This window comes from Phyllosticta citribraziliensis (assembly GCF_038025025.1).
Source record: "Phyllosticta citribraziliensis strain CPC 17464 chromosome Unknown J3D65scaffold_1, whole genome shotgun sequence".
Lineage (NCBI taxonomy): Eukaryota > Fungi > Ascomycota > Dothideomycetes > Botryosphaeriales > Phyllostictaceae > Phyllosticta > Phyllosticta citribraziliensis.
Genome location: NW_027117338.1, coordinates 1,225,697 through 1,250,237, shown reverse-complemented (window position 1 = coordinate 1,250,237; position 24,541 = coordinate 1,225,697). Strand labels below are relative to the sequence as shown.

The 24,541-nt window shown below is 54.7% G+C and overlaps 10 protein-coding genes across 10 annotated transcripts; 5 read left to right on the top strand and 5 right to left on the bottom strand.

Annotated features, from left to right (window-relative positions):
• Positions 1-1,547: 1,547 nt before the first annotated feature.
• On the bottom strand, positions 1,548-3,130 carry J3D65DRAFT_19996 (uncharacterized protein). The gene is made up of 2 exons (XM_066794405.1): positions 2,602-3,130; positions 1,548-2,538 (listed from the first exon to the last, which is right to left on the bottom strand). Exons 1-2 carry the CDS (start codon positions 2,850-2,852, stop codon positions 1,794-1,796), a joined length of 996 nt encoding a protein of 331 aa, XP_066659671.1. The 5' UTR covers positions 2,853-3,130; the 3' UTR covers positions 1,548-1,793.
• A 207-nt stretch (positions 3,131-3,337) lies between these two features.
• J3D65DRAFT_546563 (hypoxia induced protein conserved region-domain-containing protein) lies at positions 3,338-3,981 on the top strand (the record flags this gene model as incomplete). The annotated part of the gene is made up of 2 exons (XM_066796823.1): positions 3,338-3,381; positions 3,447-3,981. 2 exons carry the CDS (start codon positions 3,338-3,340, stop codon positions 3,979-3,981), a joined length of 579 nt encoding a protein of 192 aa, XP_066659670.1.
• Positions 3,982-6,731: 2,750 nt separating this feature from the next.
• Positions 6,732-9,166, bottom strand: J3D65DRAFT_609596 (mitochondrial inner membrane protein Mitofilin). Its single transcript, XM_066798703.1, has 3 exons — positions 8,980-9,166; positions 7,159-8,916; positions 6,732-7,110 (listed from the first exon to the last, which is right to left on the bottom strand). The coding sequence occupies exons 1-3, from the start codon at positions 9,091-9,093 to the stop codon at positions 7,066-7,068; spliced, it is 1,917 nt and encodes a 638-aa protein (XP_066659669.1). The 5' UTR covers positions 9,094-9,166; the 3' UTR covers positions 6,732-7,065.
• Positions 9,167-9,293: 127 nt separating this feature from the next.
• J3D65DRAFT_609591 (phosphoinositide phosphatase-like protein) lies at positions 9,294-11,917 on the bottom strand. Its single transcript, XM_066798702.1, has 4 exons — positions 11,482-11,917; positions 10,257-11,424; positions 9,638-10,208; positions 9,294-9,588 (listed from the first exon to the last, which is right to left on the bottom strand). The coding sequence occupies exons 1-4, from the start codon at positions 11,684-11,686 to the stop codon at positions 9,418-9,420; spliced, it is 2,115 nt and encodes a 704-aa protein (XP_066659668.1). The 5' UTR covers positions 11,687-11,917; the 3' UTR covers positions 9,294-9,417.
• On the top strand, positions 11,745-13,431 carry J3D65DRAFT_609589 (ras family-domain-containing protein). Its single transcript, XM_066798701.1, has 5 exons — positions 11,745-12,150; positions 12,206-12,225; positions 12,282-12,308; positions 12,368-12,559; positions 12,626-13,431. Exons 1-5 carry the CDS (start codon positions 12,078-12,080, stop codon positions 12,971-12,973), a joined length of 660 nt encoding a protein of 219 aa, XP_066659667.1. The 5' UTR covers positions 11,745-12,077; the 3' UTR covers positions 12,974-13,431.
• J3D65DRAFT_609584 (Mur ligase) lies at positions 13,287-15,331 on the bottom strand. The gene is made up of 3 exons (XM_066798700.1): positions 15,167-15,331; positions 14,984-15,115; positions 13,287-14,921 (listed from the first exon to the last, which is right to left on the bottom strand). Exons 1-3 carry the CDS (start codon positions 15,257-15,259, stop codon positions 13,533-13,535), a joined length of 1,614 nt encoding a protein of 537 aa, XP_066659666.1. The 5' UTR covers positions 15,260-15,331; the 3' UTR covers positions 13,287-13,532.
• Positions 15,332-16,192: 861 nt separating this feature from the next.
• Positions 16,193-16,909, bottom strand: J3D65DRAFT_643519 (DUF858 domain-containing protein; the record flags this gene model as incomplete). The annotated part of the gene is made up of 1 exon (XM_066802091.1): positions 16,193-16,909. One exon carries the CDS (start codon positions 16,907-16,909, stop codon positions 16,193-16,195), a length of 717 nt encoding a protein of 238 aa, XP_066659665.1.
• A 207-nt stretch (positions 16,910-17,116) lies between these two features.
• J3D65DRAFT_609580 (aldehyde dehydrogenase) lies at positions 17,117-19,521 on the top strand. Its single transcript, XM_066798699.1, has 6 exons — positions 17,117-17,543; positions 17,594-17,793; positions 17,857-17,921; positions 17,974-18,077; positions 18,129-18,274; positions 18,323-19,521. The coding sequence occupies exons 1-6, from the start codon at positions 17,200-17,202 to the stop codon at positions 19,183-19,185; spliced, it is 1,722 nt and encodes a 573-aa protein (XP_066659664.1). The 5' UTR covers positions 17,117-17,199; the 3' UTR covers positions 19,186-19,521.
• A 977-nt stretch (positions 19,522-20,498) lies between these two features.
• J3D65DRAFT_643517 (MgPPZ1,protein phosphatase 2A-like protein) lies at positions 20,499-22,184 on the top strand (the record flags this gene model as incomplete). The annotated part of the gene is made up of 2 exons (XM_066802090.1): positions 20,499-21,899; positions 21,951-22,184. The coding sequence occupies 2 exons, from the start codon at positions 20,499-20,501 to the stop codon at positions 22,182-22,184; spliced, it is 1,635 nt and encodes a 544-aa protein (XP_066659663.1).
• Positions 22,185-23,008: 824 nt separating this feature from the next.
• J3D65DRAFT_19592 (40S ribosomal protein uS5) lies at positions 23,009-24,425 on the top strand. The gene is made up of 4 exons (XM_066794381.1): positions 23,009-23,321; positions 23,409-23,708; positions 23,826-24,083; positions 24,136-24,425. The coding sequence occupies exons 2-4, from the start codon at positions 23,454-23,456 to the stop codon at positions 24,391-24,393; spliced, it is 771 nt and encodes a 256-aa protein (XP_066659662.1). The 5' UTR covers positions 23,009-23,321; positions 23,409-23,453; the 3' UTR covers positions 24,394-24,425.
• The last annotated feature ends 116 nt before the right edge of the window (positions 24,426-24,541 follow it).

The window sequence follows — 24,541 nt, the reverse complement described above, 5'->3', positions numbered from 1 at the left end:
GAGCACGTGCGTTTTGTCTGTCATGTCGAACGCTGAATCCCTGTCAAGCCCCGTCCTCGATGGGAAGAACGCGACTCGTACATGGATAGGATGGCTGGCTTGTCGCAATAACGGCCTGAGTAGTTCCTTCGTCAATCCAATTTGCAAGTCTGCACGACGGGGTCTAGAAATTAAGATACGGGCTCGCGCCTAGCATTCCATGTCATCTGCTTTCGAGAACTGATGTTCGGACTTCCCATTAAAAACCTCGTCAAGTTCCCCGAGCTCAATCATGACGCGGGAAATTGCAGAGCGGGTAGTGCGAAGGAGCCGAGCAAAAGTTTGATAGGCTGTTTTCGGACCACTTTGCATCCATCTAGCTGTCTTTTCCCTGGTGAGACGGTTCCATGACAAGTGCAACCAAGAGCGCGGCACAAGGGGGATGGATAACATCAGCTGAAGTGGCATGATTTGGACAGTCCTCTACATCGTCGCCAGCCGATTGATGCCCATTTCACGTCTAGACAATTGCGGAGAGAGAGGGGAATTCATCTCGATGATCAAGGAATGACAGGGTCATGATTGGAAGCTTGCCCAGGAAAAGGTGAAATTCGCTGATGTTGAGCGGCTCGTTATGCAAATAGGCTCCACGGAAAATCTTCCCATGGAAGAATCTGAAGAGACAGACGTCGTGTGGATGACTCTGTGGATTGTCAACCTGGGCTTGAATTCTGACCAACAAGAGATCTTTTGTGAAAAGTCTGGTTTGCTTTTGGGGTGAACACGTCGCTAGACCAATGGGGCAGATAAACAAGAGTGATCCAGGCTAAGAGCATCTCTTGCGTGCAGAGGTGGAGTTTCCGTCTGGCGCTGAGTCGAGACCAAAAGCCCCGGCTATCCCCACTGTGATGCGCAACATGGATGGTTGGGGGCGGGCGCCAAAGGGCAGTAATGTAAGGCGACAGGGTGCGAAAGTGGAGCAAGCAGTGCACGGAGGCGCAACGGATCCCTTGGTCCAAGTCACCCTAGAGTGACGTGGGTGGTGTTTGCTCCGTCTGAATAGTGCCAGACCAGCGGATTTCCAAAGGTTTTCCCCCCACTCCAGCTGAGTCGTCGCATGGTTGCGATAAAAGTCATGATCCAGTGGCCCAGGGCTCAGACATCATGTAGAAGGCGCATAATTCCTGCCTCGTGGGTGTTTTGACTCTCATCGTCGGTGATAGTTGCCTCAGGGTGATACTTTGCGGAACAGATCAATATCTCTTGGCTTACTTGTGCTCTCTTCTTTGAGCGACTGCAGATCAAAGCACTCAAGGCTATCATGTCTGACTATGAGTTTCACAGCTTCATAGCAGCAGCCCCTCTTGGACTTGTCTTGAGTATGTGCAATCGGTCCCCGACAGTAGGACGAGGTATGTTCTGCAAGAGAAACAACGTTAGATGGAATCCGCCAAGCTCGGTAATCTTGCCGGAATCCCTTGTTTAAAGCTTGGTACGCAACTTTGTGGCCCTGGCAACAGCTCTGGTAGAATTTCGATGGTCCAAGCTCAAGCAGCAAGGTTTGAATAATTGCCCCAGCAGCCTAATAGGAAAGACTTCTGCGCCGTATTCACAAAAATAGTCGCCCCAGCGGCATCTTCAGGCTCCCGAATGACCCGTCGAAAGAAATTGTGCTCCACGATTGGCTTGATTCCACGAGGATAGTTTGGACCTCCCAATCTTGAGAATGTACCGGAGTGAAGAAAGCCAGATCAACTAAGCAGCCGTTATCGGAGCCGCATGCTAGAGTATTGATAGCGCCCAATCATCTCCGCTCAGCCACTGCCGATCCTGGTGTTGAATGCGGCTCTTCTCTGTCTAAGCCTGGCGGCCATGAGTCGAAGTCGCCGATCTCTGCTGCCCAGGAGTGTTTCTCTTGAAGGAATCTCTCCGGTAAAGGCAATATCAAATTGCTCGCGAACGGTATCGGCTACGAAGAGCTCGGCGACCAAAGCCTGTCCGGAGCTGAGGGTATCCAGAATAGTTTGTGGGTCGGTACCAGGAGGTTCCTCGTCGCCTTGGAGCTGATCTCTTTCATTCGGCACAAGATCTTGCAGGTTTGACGCGGTAGACGAACGCCTCAACACTCCACGTTCTTCCGAATCTACATCCTGGCCAGCCGAAGGTGAAGATGGCTCCGCATCTGCCTGAGTTGTGCCTGCAGTGGATGTTCTGACTAGTTCCCCTTTCTTCTTGACTTTCTGCATTTTCAAGGTCGCCGAGAGCATAATCAGTTGCAAGCCGAAAACGACAAAGTCCAACAGTATCAAGTGCGATTTGGATGCTTGTCCATGCTGACCAATCCAGTCGATGAGCAGCCCGCCGTGCAAATAACCTCTTGTGGCTTCGCCGGCAGATGGCGCAGTAAACCACAAGTGGGCCAGAAGGCATATCAAATTGGTCCCACAGATTGGGTAAATGTAAGGACGGTTCGTGGGCATGTCTGGTAGGATTTCGGGCTTCGGAGTGAGCCAGAGCAACTGGATGAATGCGCGGAGAAAGAATCGCAGGAAGGAGCAGCTTTGCACGATACGTCAGCTTCTGCTCCGTCAACTCGACACAACAGAGGCCTGGAACACTTACTCCAGGTAGTAGACGGCGGAAATCTCTGTGTATATGAGGATGTCCAGGCTACGGAGAAGGTCGTCCAGGTAAGCTATCCTCTTGGTCTTGATCTTCTTCTTCTGCTCAGATGCAAGGGCCGTCTCATCCTGCTCCACACTCGTTCCGTTTGATTCTTCCTGGGCAGATATCCTCCTTCCCATATCCAAAGCCGAAGGGTTGGGCTGTTCTGATGCCCCATCTGCGCTTGACGGGGACGCCTCATCGTTCATATCGCGAACGGGATGTTCAGAATTGTCATGCTCGTGAGATCATGCCCTGATGTCCGCGCTGTTGGTGATCGATCGTTCACATTGGCTGTCGAAAAGCACCTGGAGTATCGAGAACAAAGTTAACAGCTAGGCGGTCCAATGTGATGGAGATCTGAAGCTGCACCACGTAGGTACGGGCGGAACATGGCGCCGATGGCGGGCCGCTTGGCCACCAAGAGCTCCGCCGACGTCCCGCATCACGGATTACCCGATGATTAAGCGACGAAATGGTGACGACAGCATGCTCCAACAAACCGCACTATCGTAGGCATTCACTTTGTTGTTGCCGACAATCCTTCAGACAAGCCCAACTCTGTCTTCCCAGCCGCGCCCACACGCTCGAAAACAACGCGCTACCCTGGACATCCTTGGACTCCCTTGCATGTTTGCTCGGGCTCGGACACAAACTACTATCTCCTCGCGCATCGCATCAATTGTTGTTCATCATGTCGAGCGGCGCGCCACTTCCGTCGTCCTTCGACGGCAACGAGTGAGTGTCACATTCCACGGTCTTGCCTTGCACGCTGTACACTCGCATTTCTGACTCGATGATAGGGACTTTTTCTCTGAAAGTCGTTGGCAGAAGCTTTCCCGGCGCCTCAAGGAAGATCCGCTCATCCCGCTCGGTATGGCTCTCACCACTTGGGCCTTGATTAGCGCAACCCGCAGCATGAGGTCTGGCGACCATGCGAGGACAAACATTATGTTTCGCCGCCGCATCTATGCCCAGGGCTTCACAATTGCTGCCATGGCCGTCGGCGGTCTATATTGGAAGGAGGACAGAGACAAGAGGAAAGAGTTTGACAAGCTCCAGACGGAGAAGCAGAGGACAGCCAAAAGAGACGCTTGGTTGCGCGAACTTGAGGCTCGCGACGAGGAAGAGAAAATGCTCAAGGCCAAGAGAGAGCGAAGGCGCGCTATGCTTAAGGAAAAGAAAGAGGCCGCTGACGCCAGCGACCTTACCCCGGCCATCGATAGCGGGTCGGAAAGTCAGCAAGCGGAAGTGGTAGAAAAAAAGAGCGTGGTGGAGAGTACTGAGCAAAGGGGTGTCGTGGCCGCCGCCAAGGAGCTCTTATGGAGGCGGAATTAACCTGCAATCAGTCACCATTCAAATTGTGGTCCCAGATGTTCTCGATCACGAAAGCTCCCTCAAAATTTCGTCATCTGCCAAAACTGGACTCGGAGAGTTTTAGTGTCCTGGCTCGGTCATGGACAATCAGGTTTTGGCCTTTTGTTTCCAGGAGGCGTTTGCGTTAACATTATCCTGGAGGTCTACCTCTCCTTCGCCCTGAGCTAGCTGTATATCGCTCCGAAAATAACCAGCTTTGTTTCTACATGCCAGCTACTTCCACATCAGGGAAACTCAGTTGGCGTTAGAATTGGCAGGTCCTGGCGGGCATTGCCGCTGAATGTAACACTCACCAAACATGAACGCTGCCACCGAGGAGCATAATCACTGCTACACCGATGGAGCTGTCGTCACTTGGCACCAATTACAAATCAGATGGCTGCTATTTACTTTGACACCCACTGGGGATGAGATTTCAACTTTAGGGTACAAGGCATCCCCAGTTTCTTCGCAACCGTTCTAGGCTTGTTCGCAAATTCAGATGCCATCGGCAATGGATAGAATCCATGTCTAGATCTTGGTTTCAAGGTGGCGGACGCAACCTTCAAGCCAGAAAATTCGCAGGATGGTGCAGCTTTGACGCACAAGCCCGCAGTGCTACTGTACGGAGCGGAGAAAGGAGCATTTCCACGGAGGTATACACGGAGGTGTTTGAAGTAAAAACACGTCAAGAAGACAGGGCGGAAAGGCGAGTGTCCCATTCCATCGGTTTACGCCCACAGCCAATAGAGGCGTCTGCTGTACTTGGTCTTGGCCGAATTCTTCAAAATCTGAACGAGTGTGGCTCAAACTAACTTTAACGAGGAAAATATTCGCCGCGACTTGGGAACCGCTTCCCTTTGCTGATTGGCTCGAACGCAAAAGTGTGGCATGTCATATGCATGATTTGCACACGAAAATACTCAACGCTAGCATTCAACGACGGTAAGTTGATGCTGGAATGCTGCATACAATGAGACGGCTCTTCCATGAGTTCATTGGTCAACGCCGCATATCCATCACATTTGATGCAATGGGAGGCTGAAAATATCAATGATTTCTTCCTCTTCCTTGTCTCCTGCTCCTCCTTCATGTCGTGGTGTTTCTGTCCAATTTGACCTCATCTCTAAAAGTCCGCAGGACTGAGGAAGCACTCCTCTTTTGACCCAACTCCTCCTTTGTCATCTGCTCGTAAAGTCGTCTGGTACCCTCGTGCTCCCACCCTCATACCATCCCCGATTCTGCCCTGGAAACAAGAAGACCGCCTGCAGCTTTTCCTCGACGATTTAACCTTCATTGCCCGCACAAATACGGGATCTTGTCCCTTTAGTTCCGCTTTCCAGAGGGGGGATTAAGTTTTCCAGCGTGAGTGTAAGGCAATCCCCCTTGCGCCTCATATGCCTCCCTACTCAGCCGGTTAAGCCGTTGCCTTAGGGTCTCGTAGCGAACTTCACCGTTGGAATCGCCTGACGGAGGAGAGGAAGAGCTTGAGGAAGATTCGTGAGAGGCGGCAGATGAGGAGTTGGCTGCTGATGACGATGATGAGGATGAATTGGAGGTGGAGGAATCGGTGGAGTTGGTGGTGGAATTTGTGTTGTTGTTGGTGTTAGATGACATCTTCAGGGATTGGTATTGAAAGTCGATTGATGGATGAGGAGCTGAACGTTCTGGTAGTTGAGAGTAACTTGATGGCTTTCTTGAGTCTGTGACTTTGATGAAGAAGAAACGGAATCGTGGACTAGGCAAGAGATTTATAAGTGACGGAGCACAGCAAAGTAGAGTCGAGTCTGAGCGCGCGAACAATGGGCAAAGCCTTTCTTCCTCGCAATTTTTTTTCGAGTCTGTCTGACCTCATGGACATGAACAAGACCATTGTCCCTTTGCGGTGTCTGACCACTTGTCTTCCGAGAGGGAGTGTTTCGTGGTTCAAAATGTCTAAGTCATCCTCAACCCTTTGTAAAACTAAACACGCTTGCTGTCTGTCAGACAAACGAGCCAAAAGCATGCTATACATACACCTGGGCAAGATTCAGAGGAGGAAAGCAAAAGAATGGCTTATGTTCACTGAGTGCTCTTCCCTTGACCGGCCGTCTTGCAGGTGGCTGCCCCCAGAACACCAGAACGACAATTCTCTCCCGCTGCGTACCAAGCGTTTAAGCCGCTCCGAACATGAGAGGTCTGGCAAAAGGGTACACATCTACCGTCTCTTGCAGACAAACTCACCACTTCCTCCCATCACGAAATGTACTCCTCGACGGCGGAGCTCCCGAAATCATGCAAGTACTGCCAAACAAGACACTCAGATCGTTCATCTCGGCAGCTATGTCCTTCTTCCTGAGATCTTTCTCATAGCCAGGGCGATTGCAGCAGCGAGGACCCAGCGGTCTGTTTCCGCTGTCACAACCGCTGCCGCCGACGGGAGATACGGGTCGCTCTGTGTTTGTCGGGGCACTAAGCTCGATGTACCCTTTTGACCCGTAGTTGTCCTGGGGTTGTTCCTTCTTGGTGCTTTCCTGAGTGGTGGAAGATGTGGTGGATCCTGGCCCCGTGTTGGCGGACGGAGGTGTGCTACTATTGTTTCTTTTGGGCTTCTTGCGAGGAATGAAGCAGTTGGCGCCAGGCTCCTGATAGGTCCTGGTCATTGTTCTTTGACAAGCGGAGATTTACTGGCCGGTAATAATTGCGGCAATAAAGGTGGTGCAAGCAAGAGACCTCGATCTGTTGCCCGGATTGTGGGTGGGAGTTGGAGAAAGAGGAGAACTGGAAACCTGAAGTAGCACGGTTTAATAGTCAACAACTCAGCAAGCTGGAGATTTATTTAAGCGCATGAATGTTGGAGAAGACCCTCAATCTTCTGCAGTGACCAGTCAATTCTGTTTCACTATGAAATATGAGTCGTACGTGGTCGAAAACTTTGGATTTTCTAGGAAATGCGAAACGCTCTAGATATCTGCACAGTCACCCAGGTGACTCTGGATTAGGGTACACGGGAGAAGTCCAGGGGCTTGATAGATGGATAGATGCTGCTGTCTTCCCAAATCAACTTCCTCAACTTTCTACCTTTATTTACTCTACAAGAAGGCTCTGGAGTCTTGCTTCCGTGGAGAGGACCTAGAACGAGTCAGTACGAAGCTTGGATCATCGAGAAGAGATACTCACATCAAGTGCCTGCCTAACCTCCAGAACTCTCCTGGCATCACCGAGCCAGTCCCTGGCAAGAACCTTGGCCCAGCCGTTGAGCCCGTTCATCTCTCTTGCTGCCGCATCAATGTTGCCCTCCTCGAGAAGCATCTCTGTCCGCGTGAGGACACTCTCGACATCGTCACCGACGGGTAGACCCTGACCGTCGGGTCCCTTCTTGAACATGACCTTGCTCAGCACAAGGCTTGCAGCGTGAGAAGCCACACCAGCATCCTCGGGCAACAGGGCGGCCTTTCGCACCTCGGCTGCAACGCGACGGAAACGGTCGACGAGCTGGCTAGGAGTAGGCACACCCTTCTGATAAGCACTTGGGTTGATGGACGCAATCACAGCGTTGACCACCGGGTCGTCGGACGCAACCTCCTTGATGGCAGCCAGCTCCTCGACGAAAGGACGAGGGCGGTCAGTCTTCTCAACCGCAGCGCGAGCGGCCTCGACGGCCACAAGCATGTGTTGGGTACGCAAGTTGGTGTCGATGACAGAGTTCCACTCGGCGGTGAGACGCTCTAACTCAGCAACGGAGTTGGAGAGCTCACCCAGCTTGGCCAAACGGCCCTCGCGTTCCTTCTCAACATGCTCGCGGACAGAGGTGGCGAATTGACGCTGGAGGGCGATAGACTGCTCGAGGAGCTCGTTCTTGCGCTGTTGCTCGTAAAGCTCCTTGGCTGCCTGAAGTTCTGCGTTCAACCTCGTCTGGTAGCTCTGAGAAAGCTTCTCGCGCTCGGCCTCGAATTCTTCTTTCCAACGAGCCTCCTGTTCGTGCATCTCGGCTTCTATACGCTTGACGAGCTCCTTGGCGCCGTTGTCAAACTCCGTGTGCAAGTTGCGGATCTTGTCCTGGGCCTGCTTCTCTGAGGCAGCCTTGAGGGTCTCGATCTCACCAATGACCTTGGTGAGCTGTGCCTTGGCCTTTTCGATCGCGCTGTTGTACTTGCCGCCAGTGTTGTCGGAGCCGATCACGGTAATGATGTCGTTGACGATTTTGACAACATCCTGGACGACGGGCTCAGCGGCTTGCTTGAGCTCGACCTTGTCGATCGGGGTGACAGCGGGCGCTGCCACAGGTGTGCCCTCCTTCTTCTCTTCCTTCTTGGCCTTTGAAGGGGCAGCCTTCTTCTCGGACTCTTTTGCAGTTTCTTCGACGGCGCTGGCGTGCTTGCCCTTGTGCGACAAGTCACTGGCACGACCACTCTTCTGCTTTTCCTCCTCCTCGCCAGCCACTTTCCAGCTCAAGCCGCTCTTGCTTGGGATGGTGACCTTGTTTTCGCCGCGCACCTGTTGATGCAGCCTGTTGCTGCCCGCCGTTCCCTCGGCGAAACGCTTCCGGAACTGGCGCTCCTCAAAGTATCCCACGGCGTCCTCGCCAAATGGAACGTACTCTGTAAAGAAGTCGTGGAAATTGTCAGATACAAGAGCGTAGTAAACACCACCGCCATAGCCAAGAGCAGTCAGGAGCAGCAGGGTTGTGAGAAAGCGGCGGAAGCGGCCCTTCTTGGGCGGCAGAGATGGAGGTGCCGTGGATGCAGTCCCGGTTCCAGTGGGCACTCCCGTGCCACTGCCACTTGTGCCAGGAGCTGGGGGAGTCAAGGGTACGTCATTGGGGTTGATGATGGGTTGTGCGGGAGAGGTCGACGGAGCAGCAGCCCGGGGCGCATGGACGCTTTCGGAGCCGGGGAGGACAGTCTCGTCAGGTTTCTTCTGGTCGGCAAAGTGGCGCTGTAGTTGCGAAATATTGGTCAGCCTCGTCGATGGAGTTCTTTCAATGTTGGATAAGTGTACCTGGCCGAAGCCAGCAGCTCCCACTCGCTGCGCAGCGAGCCATTGGGATCCGCTTCTCCGTGCGATGGCACCGGCAGTCAAGTGCCTTGACCTTGAGAGGGGGACGCGCAGCATGGCGGGCTGCTGAAGGAGAGGAGGAGCGTCGGATGGTGTGCTGGTGATGGTTGCAGTGCAATCCGCGAAGTTGATTTTCGGACGCGAGCTTGCGCCGCCGCGGACTCGGGCTTGGCCGTTGTCGGCGCCACAGTGGCAGACGTCAAGGGTGCCACACGACCAGGTACAGAAACAACACATGTGATTGATGGTAACCAGACCCCGTTTTGAAACTACTTTTTAAAAAAGCTGTTGGTATCCCAAGCCATAGAACTTTGGCCTACCCTAAACTAAACTCCCAGAGATTAATACTCTCGAGAAACGCCAGGTAAAACCCGTCGAAAACTACTCTATCCTCTTCTTGCCCTCCTCTAGGTATCCCAAGCCCATGGTGCTCTTGCCTCTCTCGTGCCTTGCAACGATGGGGCCGAGAAGTGGATCTTTCTGCACCTTGTTCATCGCATCTTGATAGCCGTCGACTGCCCAGGGAGGGGTGTTGAGCTTGGGCCAGTTGACCTAGGTACGATTAGCATTGGCTCCAAAGTGTTGCAAATGAGCTACTCACGTAGAGACTACCGTGTGCTTGGACAAAACGGAAGCAGACGAGGGAGACGACTAAGGCTGCAACGACAAGAATCCTCAAGGGCCAGACAGCGGCATCGGGGGCGCGTCTTGTGCACGAGGCTACGAAAATGAAGAAAAGACAGCCGGCCAAGATATAAGGCACGGCCTGTATGGCAGTAGGCCTTCGGTCTATGAACAGCATACTGTTGCCAATGTTGGAGTGAGAAGGAAGATAGGTGCCGAGGAACAGATCAAACGCATCCTGTCGAGGGCCGTCTAGAAAGTTGTTGCGCACGTAGCGGGTGCACGAATTGTTCAGGTCTTGCAACATGCCCATTTTCGTTCGCTCTCCCGTACGAGTGAAATCGGTCTTGAGAGCACCGGTGCCGGAGTAAGACTTGGAGACGACGTCTGCATTGTCGGCCCAGATGTTGCGAAACAAGTGCTCAAACGCAAGGTCATCTTGTGCATTTTCACCTTCGCGCAGCATACCAAGGTCGATGAGCATCCTGCTCAGCATGTACCGACCAAGCATGCTTTGAACGACGTTTGTACGGTCCAGACAATCCATGCTACTGCAGTCAGATTTGTTCGAAAGTGCGGGTTTCTTTCAAGCTCACCAGTTTGTCCGGACGACGCAAGTTTGCCGACTGCGAACTTCCATCCGACCAAGGGGATCGCCGGGCATGTCGACGCCCCTGAAGTACCCCCCGGTCCTGATTCCTTCCTCAAGTTCTTGCAGTAACAATGCGGCGCGATGCCAGCGCAAGCCCTTGGTCTCGTTGTGAAAGTCAAAGTAGATGTAGTGCAGCCGGCTGAAGCGGTCCGATTGCTTTTGTGGCTCGATGACGGTGAATTTTTCACTCGTAAGACGGTCCCTCTCAGTCATTTCGGCAGGCTGAGAAACCAAGAGTTGGACCATTTTCTCATATGCCTCCTTTACAGCCCTTTCACGGCCTTTTTGATTCACCAGATTCACCAAATAGTTGTCACCGTACAGGCGGATCTGCTCGTCAAAATGCCTCTGGGCGGCTGGAATCGCGCTCTCTACTCCGCGGATCTGGAGCTTTGGCGTGTATTTGAGTTCGTTGATTTCTGCCCAGTACACAGGTACACTTCCTCTTGTCTGGACATAGGACAGAACCTGAGTCTCCTTGCCAACTTTGCTTCCCGTTTGAAACCCAGAGTTTGCGGCGAATCCACCAAGTCCGCTGGAAGCGTCGTCATTGAGGATGATAACCTCTTCCGTCTCGTTGAAATTGGAAACATTTCCATTCTCGTCGACCCCGCGAGAGAAGTATCGGGTTCCAGCCCGGTGCCTCGAGCGTCGCGTGATCAAGGCAAACGTAAGAGGGTTGCCCTTGATGGAGGTGTTTTTGATTTCGAGCATGCCAAACATGACTGGCAGGATGAAGGGATCAACGTCCTTTTGTGGACCCGTGGCGGCGCGGAAGCCAGACGCGTTTGTTCCGCCATTGCGGAAGTCAATGAGGTCGGACTGTATGAAGCGGTTCCAGAAGAATCGGTCGTCGGCGCGCTTCCACAGTGGCTGGGTGTAGTCACTCTCGGCCTGCCTCTGGAAGCTGTTGGTGATGTCAAGCGAGTAGCAAAAGTACGTGGGCCCCTGCTTCAACAGCGTTTTGAGGTAGGAGAGGTAGGTGTCCTCGTCATGGTCGTGAAGCGGGCGCTCGCGCAGGGGCAGGAATTCGGTCGCGGCGACTTTGTAGACCATGTGGCCCTTGAGTCTACCAACGGGCTGGGCCTTGGTTATGACGATGATATATTTGTCTGCGCCATTGACGGTGAGCGCTCCTCCTCATCAACTTCTCGGAGCTTGGAGTGTACCTAGGCGCAACTTGATCATTCCGAGCACGCCGGCGATGCTTGAAACGCGCTGGCCCCCGAGTAGCTTGCCATCGTTGAGGCGTAGGTCGCCCGAGGGTCTATCGACGACCAGAGTGGGCGCAGAGGGCGAGGAGGGCGAGGAGAAGGCGTAGTACGAGGGCGACGCGTGGACATTGATGTCCCGGAAGGGAAGGATTGCAGCCATGGCGGGCTGAGGAGGGTTTGGCCTATGCGAACATGCAGGTCGAGTCCGAAACGAGGGGCAGAGGATGTTTAAAGGGTCTCGTCCTGGAGGGCGGAGAGGGGGTGATTGCGTCGTCGATGCTTCGTGGCTTGTAGAGCCGGCGGACGGGCAGGCACGGGCACCTTGCTTCGCTCAGGTCGCTGACTTGGGCTGACTTCGCAAGCCCACCCTGCCAAGCCAAACCTCATTGACCGCAGCTCCACGCCGTCACCCAACTCCAACTTCTGAGATACCACCATCCTCCACCCTCGCCCTCTTCGATCCGCCATCCTCCGCATCTCCGCCCCGCTTACCACATACGCCTCACGCTCTCCTCATCTCCATCAACCCCACTGCGAGCGCCCGCCCAACCATGTCCGCGAGAGTCCAGCCAGGCGGCCGTCCAGGCGGCTCGCGCTTCGCACAGTTTAAGCTGGTCCTCTTGGGTGAGCTTCCTTTTCGCCTGCCATGTTTGAGAGAGGATGCTGATGTTTTGCAAAGGCGAGTCTGCGGTCGGAAAGGTTTGCTCGAGCCCCTCACCAGGCAATCACATGCAGATACTGACCGTCGACGATAGAGCTCGCTCGTGCTTCGCTTCGTGAAGGTGCGTCTTCTGGCGCTACCGCGAACCTTCTAGACTTGCTGGCTTACGCTTCGTTGCAGGACCAATTTGATGACTATAGAGAGTCGACGATCGGTGCCGCTTTCCTCACACAGACCATCGCCCTCGACGAAACCACCACGGTCAAGTTCGAGATATGGGACACCGCAGGCCAGGAGCGCTACAAGTCGCTGGCACCCATGTACTACCGCAACGCCAACTGCGCCGTGGTAGTCTACGATATTACACAAGCCGTGAGTACCACCCCGCCCTCCCCCTCGACGACAAGAATTCCCGAAAATGACCGCGCATCGGTACAGTCGTCGCTGGACAAAGCGAAAGCTTGGGTCAAGGAACTGCAACGCCAAGCAAACGAGAACATCATCATCGCCCTCGCCGGCAACAAGCTCGACCTCGTCACCGAGTCTCCTGACAAGCGCGCAATACCCGCTGCCGACGCGGAGCAGTATGCTCGGGAAGCTGGCCTCCTCTTCTTCGAAACGTCAGCCAAGAGCGCCGAGAATGTGCGCGAGCTCTTCACGGCCATCGCGAAGAAGCTCCCGCTTGACCAGGCCGGCCCCAGGAACATTAGGTCCGGCCCGCGCCCCGGAGTGGACCTGCGGCCAGAGGCGACGAGCGGCCAGGGCGCGGCCGGTTGCAACTGCTAGAGGGTTCGGATCATCATCATCTTGTTCACTCACATCAAATCTTCCGTTATTCCCCCCTTTTGCTGCATGGCTTGCCGGTTCGCGAGAGGTCCCCGTCTTCCGGCCCAGTGCGCAGAAAGACCACGTGCAGGGGGGATGTTGGATGAGACCTTTTTTATGCGCAATGATGCCGTCCCGACCTATCGCAGCAACCTCATCGGTCCCGAAGCGCTACTGCGGTTGCAACGCTGCAGCTTATCCACCAGTCACATTTGGTCGTTGGGGTTTTTGGCGTGGTTGTTTTCTTTTCATCTGCAAATGTCGTTTTCCTATCCGATCCAATACATTAATGATTCCGATTGTACGATCGTTACGAGAGAAGTAACAACACTGGACACTTCAACTTGAACATGACACCTTGGCAGAGAAACAGTTTGCTCACTCGTGTAAAGCTCTATCAAATGTTTCAAACAATGTCCCACATTCATGTGCGTGTCAGGTATGGTTCATGGAACTTGATTGGTCGTTCCACTGATGCTGGGGACCTCGTCGACTAGAATACAGCTGTCTTGTTGGACATCTAGTTCTGGCGCCTTCCCTGCGAATCCAACACCTCCAGCGCGCCGCCCACCAAGTGCAAGCTGCCCGTGATGAACACCTTGACTTCATCATCACTGGAAACGGCGCCACGCAGCCGAGCAACCTCCCTAGCAAAGCCAACAGCCTCCTCAATAGATCGGTCGACCCGGACGTCGGCCTGCGGGTCCATGTCGCGCCAAGTGTCAGCGAGGCCCTGCTGGACGGCCCGCTTCTCTACGTCGTCGGCGTTTGTGTTGATGCTGACGAGGTCGGGCTTGTAGCCCGTGTCGCGGTAGGTGAGGTTGGTGCTGAAGACGACGTGCGTGAAGGGGGTGTTGTTGGAGGAGCCGAGACCGACGCGCAGGGCGGCGTGCAGTGCGCGGGCGAGAGCGGACGCGTCGCGCGTCTGTTGGTTGAAGATGAGTATGCGTGGCGTTGTGGTCGTTGTGGTGGTGGTTTCCTTGGCCGAGATTTCTTCGGCAAACCATCGTGCTGCTACTTCGATGCTGTCTAGCGTGTGTGCGCCGTCTAGATGCCATGCGATGCCTGTCTCACGCCGAACCTCGCAGCGGCCGGGCCAGCGGACGCGCTCCAGGCCGCGGCGGAAGGGCGCCGGGAGAGGCTCTTCGTTGATGCGTGCTGGATGGGGCACCGTGTCGTCACCCAGTGCGCGAAGATGAGCAGCGGCTGCTGCTACAGCCAAGCTGGCATTTGTCTTTTGAAAGTCTCCAGAGAGGCCCAGCCGGATCGTGTCCAGGTCTGGATGTGGAGCGGAGACGACTTGCAGTTCGAGGCCCTTTTCGGCGGCCCGCTCGCGAAGCACTGACAAGGCCTCCTCTGGCTGTGGTGCGGACAGCGCGAAGCTTTTCGGCTTGAAGACACCCGCCTTGTGCCATGCGATTTCCGGTAGCGTTCCTCCGAGCATGGCAACGTGATCGATGCCGAGACTGGTAACTGCCGCGACGGTGGGAGCTTCAATGATGTTTGTGCTGTCATATTCTCCGCCCACCCCGCACTCTATGATTGCCGTGTCAACTCCTTCGCGAAGATAGACGTGATAGGCCATGATGGTCAGGAAGCGAAAGTACAGCGGCTTGGTGCCCGGGGCACTTGGATCCTGGCCTTCCTTGCGCGCTGCCTCTTCTAGCCTGTCCCATATCTCGAAAAAGTATGTTGCGAACTGGTCTTCGCTCAGAGGCTCATTGTTGATCTGAATACGTTCGCGGACAGACTTCAAATGGGGCGACGTGTATAACCCGATCTTCGAGGGCCGGGCGGCGGGGCTTGACTTTTGATATTCGGCGAGAATGTAGGATACGAATGCGCTCGTGGATCCCTTGCCCTTGGTGCCGGCGATGTGTATAGGTTTCAGGGCATTGAAATCGGAGGGCTTTTGCAGCGCAGCGATGTCAGTCATCTGAAACCTCCGCTCCGATGGGGGGAGCCGCACACCTCGTATCCTGCCTTGCGAAACCATTCAATCATCTCAGGAATGGCCTGCGCATTCATACCCCGGCCGGACTTGCGGATGGCATCGACAATGGAGAAGTTGCTCTGCAGCGTGTTGAGCGCCGTAACGGCGGCCTAAGAATCACCTTAGCGGTTGGACTCCGAATTCATTCTCGGGCAACTGACATTGTAGTCGCGGGCCATTTTGGAGCAATTGTGGAAGAGACGTGAATTAAAGGGCGCGACTCTGGCCCATAACCGAGCTGAGGTTATGAGCATGAGGTTGTGGTAGAGATGGTTGCAAGTCGGAGGTCCCACCGAAAAGTACGCACCGCAGCTCGGCGACGTGCATGCAAGGGTCAAGTCATGACCTGACTCGCATGACGATTTCTTGCAGGGCTGGAGACTCTGCGGACTCGGCTATTCGACAGGGACAACCTAATCTAGAGAGGCGGCAGATTCTGTAATGCCGGCGGATAGATTCCCCCTTTCCTCTAACCCCGCAAAGTTGAAAAGCTTCCATTGTGCTGATTAGCAATGCGGATGTGCATGTATCAATGATGCGTTGCGTAATAATATGCTTTCGTCGGTCTGGGCTGCTAGGTTGTCCTCGATCGGCTCCCTCGCGTAGACATTCCCACCTTATCACGGCCAGGGATCTGGTTGATCTGACATACTTCCGTCTTATCATCGCATTGGACTGTGTCAGTTCTGTGAAAGATCTCATCGAGTCTCGTACTCAGTGGAACTATTCTGTCTGTCGCGTATAACACACATGGCCGAGATCTTAGATCTGCGGTGTTCGGATGACATCCGATGTAGAAAACAGCCCCCTGGCAGGAATGGTCGTCTACCCCTGGACACTCACGACGTCCAGCAGCTATGGACGTTTGAATCTAGTCCATCGTCGCAAGTCACCATCTCATGGTCAGTCCAAAACTGCCAAAGCAACGGAATGAAAGACAGGTCCAGACGAGTTCAACACCCTACTGTTGTCAGTGAATTTCGTTCCTTGTATTGGCCCCGAATGCGAGTTGTGGTAGGACGGCAATCAGTTCAATCTTGCCAACCACAGCAGTCAGGTCGACTTGAAGGCATAGTCGTTGTAAGCTCATTTAGGCCCTGCTGCTATACTCTACCGAGGGCTCCGTGAAATAGAAATGACGATGTGGGTATCCGTGATGCTGATGCCGCGTGAAAGATGTCAAACGACTAAAGATGCTTCGGCCGCAGCGCAAACATCTTGACGGCGTACAGGCCTTTAGGCAAGCCTCTTTGCACTTCGCTCCAGACCAGGTCTAACCCACTTTCCTCGAAGAGCTTTCGAAACTTGATCTCTGTCCTGGTCACGCTGGAATCCTCCTCGTCGAACAAATCTCGCCCGTTCGGATCCGAGCTCAAGTTTTCCTTGACCACAATGAGGCCTCCCTCGGCCAGGTATTGACTGCAGCGAGAAAAGTACTCGACGAGCTGCGCATCCGTCAAATGTCCAAGGCACCATTGGTTCCATATCAAGTCGTACTTGTACAATGCCGTTGAGGTCCAGCTTTCCAATCCCGCATTGTAGATTGCGTCGATGCGGCCTTTCTCGACCAGATCTTTGCAGGTGTCGGCTTGGAGCTCGTCCGTGAATTTTTTGACCGGCTCAACGATATCGATTACTTGGGCAACTTTGGCGAGGAAACCAGCAGTGATGCGTCCAATGCCAGCACCGCAGTCGACGGCGTGAGAGACCAGCTCGCCGGTTTGGCGGCCCGTCAGCCGTCGTACTTTGGCGTAAAAGTTGGATGAGCCCTGCAGATCTATGCGCGAGACTTGGGGGAATCCGCCGAGCATTCCATTGACGTTGGGTTGGACCGTGTTCCAGTAGTCGATGGCGACAGCGTGGTTGATGGACGCGTCGGGCGCGTCTTCTTCGACCTCGGACATGCTGCTTGTCTGGCGCAAACGCTTCGTAGACGCAAATGGCAGATTCTCTTGAGACCTCGGGAGACGGGACGGGCGTTGGGAGGTCGAATTGCAATCGGAAAGGTTTGGTTTCGTTATGGATTTTGGTGTGCGGGTAGCGGGCCCGTGGAGCACGACGTCAACCTGGACCCCAGCTCCTCGCCAACGCCAACTCCGAAACAGGCAACTCTAACCCGCCGCGGGGGTCGAGCGACGAGGGGAAGCTCTTATCAAATCGCACTTCCCGACCTTGACTTTTTCCGCCGTTGGCGATGCTCGACAGCGTAAGGCGTAGTAGTCATTTTGGAGTGGGGCAGCGGTATAAAAGTTCCTCTCAGCGCTTCGACAGGCGATTCTCTTTCGAAATGTTCAATTCCCTTGCGCGCTCTTTCAGCCGTCCTGCCCGTCATCCTTCTCTAGCCAAGGGACTAAACTCGCTCCCGCTCCCAAGACTCGCATTTGTGCACACCCAAGGAAGCTTCAAAATCATGTCCGACCTTTCCGTCGAGGTGACGGCGCCAAATGGCGTCAAGTACACTCAGCCAACTGGCCTCTTCATCAACAACGAATTCGTCAAGTCGATATCGGGAGAAAAGATAACGAGCATAAACCCCACGTATGGCTGCTACCCAATGTGACCAATCACAAGTGGCTAACTTTCCTCAGTGACGAGAGCGAGATTGCGTCTGTCTACGCCGCCGGCCCAGAGGATGTCGATCTCGCTGTCAAGGCGGCAAAGAAGGCTTTCAAGAGCTCTGCATGGCGGTCACTGAGCACCGCGGAGCGTGGCGACCTCATGTTCAAGCTAGTCTCCTTGATTGAAGAACACAAGGAAGTACTGGCAACGATCGACTGCCTTGACAATGGTATGAGGGCGCGGTAGAATGCTATGATGCTCACATATATGAACATTTACTGACACTGAACAGGAAAGCCGTATTCAGTTGCTCTTAACGAGGATCTTGCCGAGACCACGGGGACGTTGAAGTACTACGTATGAAATGGTGTACCTCTAAAGATAGAGTGTTGGCTGATCAGTTCAACAGGCGGGCTACGCTGACAAGATTCACGGTCAAGTAATCGACACAAGCCGTGACAAGCTGAATTATACCATTCGCGAACCCATTGGGGTCTGCGGCCAGATTATCCCGTGAGCCAATAAACTTTTCAAATTCGTATCGCTGTTCTTGACATTCTATAGATGGAACTACCCTCTGGCCATGGCGGCTTGGAAGCTCGGCCCGGCATTGGCGGCGGGCAACACGGTTGTTCTCAAGGCTGCCGAGCAGACTCCGCTTTCGATCTTGTACCTTGCGAAGTTGATCAAAGAAGCCGGTTTCCCTCCCGGTGAGCCTGCGAATCTCGTCAAGTCTTGGCGTCGCTAACGAGCAGAAGGTGTGGTCAACATCCTCAATGGATATGGGCGCAAGGCCGGCGCTGCCATTGCCTCGCACCCGGACATTGAAAAGATTGCCTTCACTGGCAGCACTGCCACCGGTCGTGAAATCATGAAGATGGCGGCTTCAAACATGAAAAACATCACCCTCGAGACGGGCGGCAAGTCGCCATTGCTGATTTTCGACGACGCGGACCTGGACCAAGCAGTCAAGTGGGCCCACATTGGCATCATGTCCAACATGGGCCAGATCTGCTCTGCAACCTCGCGGATTCTCGTCCAAGAGGGTGTCTATGACAAGTTCCTCGAGGCTTTCAAAGCACATGTTGTGGAGACGAGCAAAGTCGGCGACCCATTCAAGGACGACACTTTCCAAGGTCCCCAAGTCACCAAGGCGCAATATGAACGTGTGCTCGCCTACATGGAGTCGGGCAAGTCCGAGGGAGCGACCTTGGTCACCGGCGGTGTACCATTCAAGAATGCCAATGGAAAGGGGTTTTTCGTCGAACCGACCGTTTTTGCCGACGTCAAGGACAACATGAAGGTCTGGCGCGAGGAAGTCTTTGGTCCCTTTGTGGTCGTCAGCTCTTTCAAGACTGAAGAGGAGGCGGTTGAGCGAGCAAATGACACGACGTACGGCCTGGGAAGCGCAGTCTTCACGCAAGACATTGCAAAGGCGCATCGTGTTGCGCGAGACATTGAGGCCGGAATGGTATGGATCAATTCCAGCAACGACAGCCACTATGCGGTGCCGTTTGGCGGCGTCAAGCAGAGTGGCATTGGCAGAGAGCTTGGCGAAGCGGGCCTAGAGGCGTACACGAACAAGAAGTCGGTCATGGTGCATCTGGGCCCCAGGCTGTAAATGAGGAGTTGACGAGAGCGAATACGATGTCCAGATTGGTGTAGCCCGCCCGAAGCGGTTGTTGCCTAGCAATGAGTGTATGAAAGAGTCGAAGCTATTTATTGGATGATGTACGGGGCCTTGCTGTCGTTGGAATGGATGTCGACGTGTCGACCCTAGGTCTGGCTGCAGTAAGCATGAGGCTCCCTGAGCAGATCTGATGGCAGACGACTGCTCCGTAAGCGCAACTATGGCGGTGGATGAATGCTCCCCGTGCCGTAAATGACATCTTTGGGACCACCTGGAGCTCGCACAGTTCAAGTGGGCAGTTCGCGTATGTAAGCGTGCGGGAGGGTCGCATGTGCATGTGCGTTGGGTTGTACTCCAGACGGGGACTGGATCTCCACAGGGCCCCAACCTTGTCGCCCGCCCGTCAAGCGTCAAGCATGTGCGTGCGGCGCCCGGACTCGACGATAGGGACAGCTTTTGCGTATCTCGACACGAAGGCTGCAACTCTGATAGCAACGAGTAAGCGTCGCAATGGCAAATGAGGCGGCGAAGAAAATGGTGGCCGCGACCTGAACGTGTGGGCGCCAAGGTGCAGGCAACGCGTACCTGTAGAGAAAAGTGGACGAGAGGTCAGCTTGGCTCACGTGCGACATGTGCATCATCCAAGAGCCGTTCATACGGAGAGCTTGGCTGCATGGTGCGAACGCTGGGCATTCTTGGTGCGGCGGGAGTGGGCGTGGGTTAGGTTCGACAGGTCGGGTGGGTGGGTTCAGACTGGTGGGCGGCCATCGGCGGCCTTTGTTCGTGGGTGCAGCGCAGTCAGTAGGTCAGGTCGAGCGAGCCTGACGGGACTTGCTTGGGCCAAGCGAGCGACCTGACCAGGCCAGGCCATCTCCTCAATCATCACCGCCGCGGCCTGGCCTCTACCGTACGCTCTACCACTGCACCCACCAACCAACCCACACCATCCACCAAACAACGTCGCTCCGCACTTCCCACTCATCTCCACTTCCTCATCCTCCGCCGGCCGCCTCACCTCGCCGCCGCTACATGTCACCGACCGTCCTCTCTGCCCACCTGTGCACCGACTAGCCCCGACCCTGGCTCGACGACGGCACAATCGTCCCTCCTCTTCGCTCGACTCACGCCCACCTCCCTCCTTCCTCAGCTCCGCTGCCCGCCTTGCTGCCGCCACCATCTGCAGAGCCCCCGTCCAAGGTCGCTTTCTCTCTTTCCTCGCGCACCTCTACAAGCCTCCATAATATCCCCGCTCTTCGCAACTTAGCCGCCTGCAACCTCGTCATAGGCTTGGCACCCAGGTCACGATGGGCAACACGCCGTCCAAAAAGGCTGACGGCAACAACGGTCTGCCCCTCGATCGCGATGGATACGCTTCCTTTTCTCGCTCCGACACAAGGGAGAGCACACGCTCCTTGAGGAGCTCCATCCGCAACAAGATACCCGGCACTAGCTCCAAGACTGACAGCCCACGCGCATCGATGCAAGGCCTCGCTGGCGACAGCTCCCCAAACATAATCAACACGGACAAGTCTGACCTTGCCCCGGCCAAGCTTTCGCCCAACAGCGCTGCTGCCACCCACAAGAAGCGAGGCTCTGAGGCCTCGGCCATCTCGCAGTCCACGGAGCCGCCAACCCCAAACGATGCAGCTGCAGACGGCCCACAGCCACCGCCATCTCCAACGCAGTCTGCAACCGTCGGCCATGGCCACGACTCGGTAGATCAGGCCAAACGAACCGGTGAGGTCGACCACGTTTCCGACACCCCGCCAGTTGGCCTGCCGCCCCCTTCAGCCCTAACGAAACCCAAAGAGTCTATTCTCCTCAAAAAGGACCAGCCCATCCCGAGAGCCCCAGAAGCACACCCGGAGTCTAGTTCACCTACAATGGAGCTCAGCACCCCCAAGTCCATCGATATTGACGACATGATTACTCGGCTGCTGGACGCGGGGTACTCGGCCAAGGTCACAAAGACTGTCTGCCTCAAGAATGCCGAAATTTTCGCCATTTGCCAGGCTGCGCGAGAGCTCTTCATGTCTCAACCCGCCTTGCTTGAGCTTTCACCGCCGGTGAAAATTGTTGGTGACGTGCACGGCCAATACACGGACCTTATCCGAATGTTCGAGATGTGTGGGTTCCCGCCCAGCGCCAACTACTTGTTTCTAGGAGACTATGTGGATCGCGGAAAGCAGAGCTTGGAGACGATCCTGTTGCTTCTCTGCTACAAGCTCAAGTTTCCCGAAAACTTCTTCCTTCTCCGCGGCAACCACGAGTGTGCCAATGTGACGCGGGTGTACGGCTTTTATGACGAGTGCAAGCGCAGATGCAATGTCAAGGTTTGGAAGGCCTTTGTCGATACATTCAATACGTTGCCAATCGCAGCTATTGTCGCGGGCAAAATCTTTTGCGTGCATGGCGGTCTGTCACCCAGCTTATCGCACATGGATGATATTCGCCAGATTGCCAGACCCACCGACGTGCCCGACTACGGACTCTTGAATGACCTTCTCTGGAGCGACCCGGCCGACATGGACAATGACTGGGAAGCAAACGAAAGAGGAGTCAGTTATTGCTTTGGCAAGAAGGTCATCATGGAGTTTCTTCAACGGCATGATTTCGACCTCGTTTGTCGTGCACACATGGTTGTCGAGGATGGATACGAATTTTTTAATGACCGCATTCTAGTCACTGTCTTTTCGGCACCCAACGTAAGTTGACCCTTTCTGCTCTTCCAATGCGCTTTTGCTAACGAGTCAAAGTATTGTGGTGAATTTGACAACTGGGGCGCCGTCATGTCCGTCTCGGCAGAGCTTCTCTGTAGCTTCGAGCTCTTGAAGCCACTAGACTCGAGTGCTCTCAAGAGCCACATCAAGAAGGGAAGGAACAAGAGACAGAGCATGTTGAACAGCCCAGTAAGTCGACGTCATCTCGAGCATGTTTCCAGCGCGCTAACCAAGTCTCAGCCTGCCAACCAATATCCTCAGTCCTATTGAGCGATTTGACCAGTCGACAATGACCGGCTTTTACAACTGCCACCCAAAGGTCCGCCTACACACGCGCCAGGAGAAAACAGGACACAAGCATGGACTTTGTGTTATGGACACGTCCAGAGCTCCACGGGGGAGCTTGCGGATGACTGTTATCGAAGCGAACAAACCGGAGCATACCCGGGCACCCTTCGACTTCGTAATCCATTAGACGAAGAGATTGAATTCAGCAACGCATGCATGGTCGGACGACTGGTGGCGACAACACAACGAAGACATGGGCGTAATGAGTTTTGACGATTGCGACGCCCGGTTGGGGTAGGGAGCTATGGCGCCAAGCAATGGTGTGTCTATGCATTCTCGGGGCTCGACAATGATTGCAGGCGCATGATGGAGTCACAGAGGGGCACGATCTTTTGATGGTCCCTAATTGGGCAACACGCCAAGTCAGTTTCCTCTTTGCAATGTACATTTAGGGTAATTGCGGATCATGGGGAGGGAGGGTGAGCATCGCCTCGACGAGGTTGCTAGCATCCTAATGATGTTCACTAGCCCGATGGTAAGACTTTGCAGCCGGCGCGGGCTGTGGGAAGGCCTTCTGACCGTCTATTTGAAGGATTCTGCAAAATAGAAGCTGGAATAGGTTCTGCACAGCAAAGAAAATGGTTCCATGATTTGATTTGTCCTGCTTGGGAGGGATATTGCTCGCGTGATGCCGGCCTGTGCCAGATGCGATTGGATCTCATGCTGTGAGACATTGGCCTGCTTAGAAGACATCAAGGCTTTGCAAGCAAAGGCATAAATCAGTTGAGCAGGCTCAATATGCTCCAGCATCGTGGCGTTAAAGAACTCGATCAAGAATGAGAGCAGACGCGTTCAAGTTTCGAGGAAGAATGTGAGAGCATTCGACTTCTGCTGCAGCGAGACAGCACTTCCGCTTGCTGCCAAAACCGTCATCATGAAAAAGTTGTTGGAGTCGTGCGGTGAGGGCTGCTGGCTGGGCGAGTGGTGTCCAATCAGAAGGCGCGATGTGTCGCGCTAACGGTTAGCGCAAAAATGCGCAGCCGAACGCCCACACCACGCGAACTCGATATCCCGCGACCTCTCTGACCCGACCGACGACGCGACGCCAGCACAGCTCCAGTATGTCCAACCCGCATTGCAACTGACGCCTTTCCAACGTCGCGCTTGACTCTCCCATCGACTGCGGGCTAATTGTCGATTTCACAGCAACCGGGACCCGTCCTCTAAAACCGAATCGACCCAAAAATCACAATGGCCGACGCAGCACCCCGTGGAGGAGGATTCGGCGCCCGTGGCGACCGTGGCCGTGGACGTGGCCGCGGCCGTGGCCGTCGTGGCGGCAAGCAGAACGAGGAGAAGGAGTGGCAGCCCGTCACCAAGCTCGGTCGTCTCGTAAAGGCCGGCAAGATCAAGAGCATGGAGGAGATCTACCTCCACTCTCTGCCCATCAAGGAGTACCAGATCGTCGACTTCTTCCTCCCCAAGCTCAAGGATGAGGTCATGAAGGTGAGCCGCTCCACACAGGATAATTTGGGAATTTTGAACCAAGGCTGGAGGGAAACAAATTTGAATTGGGAGCGTGGCCATGACAAGAGCGGCGGCTGATGCATCTCGAAACTACAGATCAAGCCCGTCCAGAAGCAGACCCGTGCCGGTCAGCGCACCCGCTTTAAGGCCATCGTCCTCATCGGTGACTCCGAGGGCCACATCGGTCTCGGTATCAAGACCTCCAAGGAAGTTGCTACCGCCATCCGTGCCGCCATCATCATTGCCAAGCTCTCCGTCGTTCCCATCAGGAGAGGTTACTGGGGTACCAACCTCGGTGAGCCCCACTCTCTGCCCGTCAAGAGCTCCGGCAAGTGCGGTTCCGTCACCGTCAGGGTATGTATCACCAGATGACATTGGGAAGGGTCGAATGCTTAACAAATTCCAGTTGATTCCCGCTCCCCGCGGTACCGGTCTCGTCGCCTCCCCCGCCGTCAAGCGTCTTTTGCAGCTCGCTGGTGTCAGCGACTCCTACACCGCCTCTTCCGGCAGCACCAAGACCCTCGAGAACACCCTCAAGGCTACATTCGTCGCCGTCTCCAACACCTACGGCTTCCTGACCCCCAACTTGTGGAATGAGACCAAGCTCATCAGGAGCCCGCTTGAGGAGTTCAGCGACGTCCTGAGGGAAGGCAAGAGGTACTAAGCGGTTTTCATGAGCAGCGGTGCCAGGGTTGATGGGTTCACTTTTCACGGGTTTCTGGCTATTTTCAAGATTCAAGATGTACGCCCACGGTGGAGTTGCACGGGTTCTCGAGGGGCCGGACCAAGATAGTCAAGGCAACTCGAGTAAA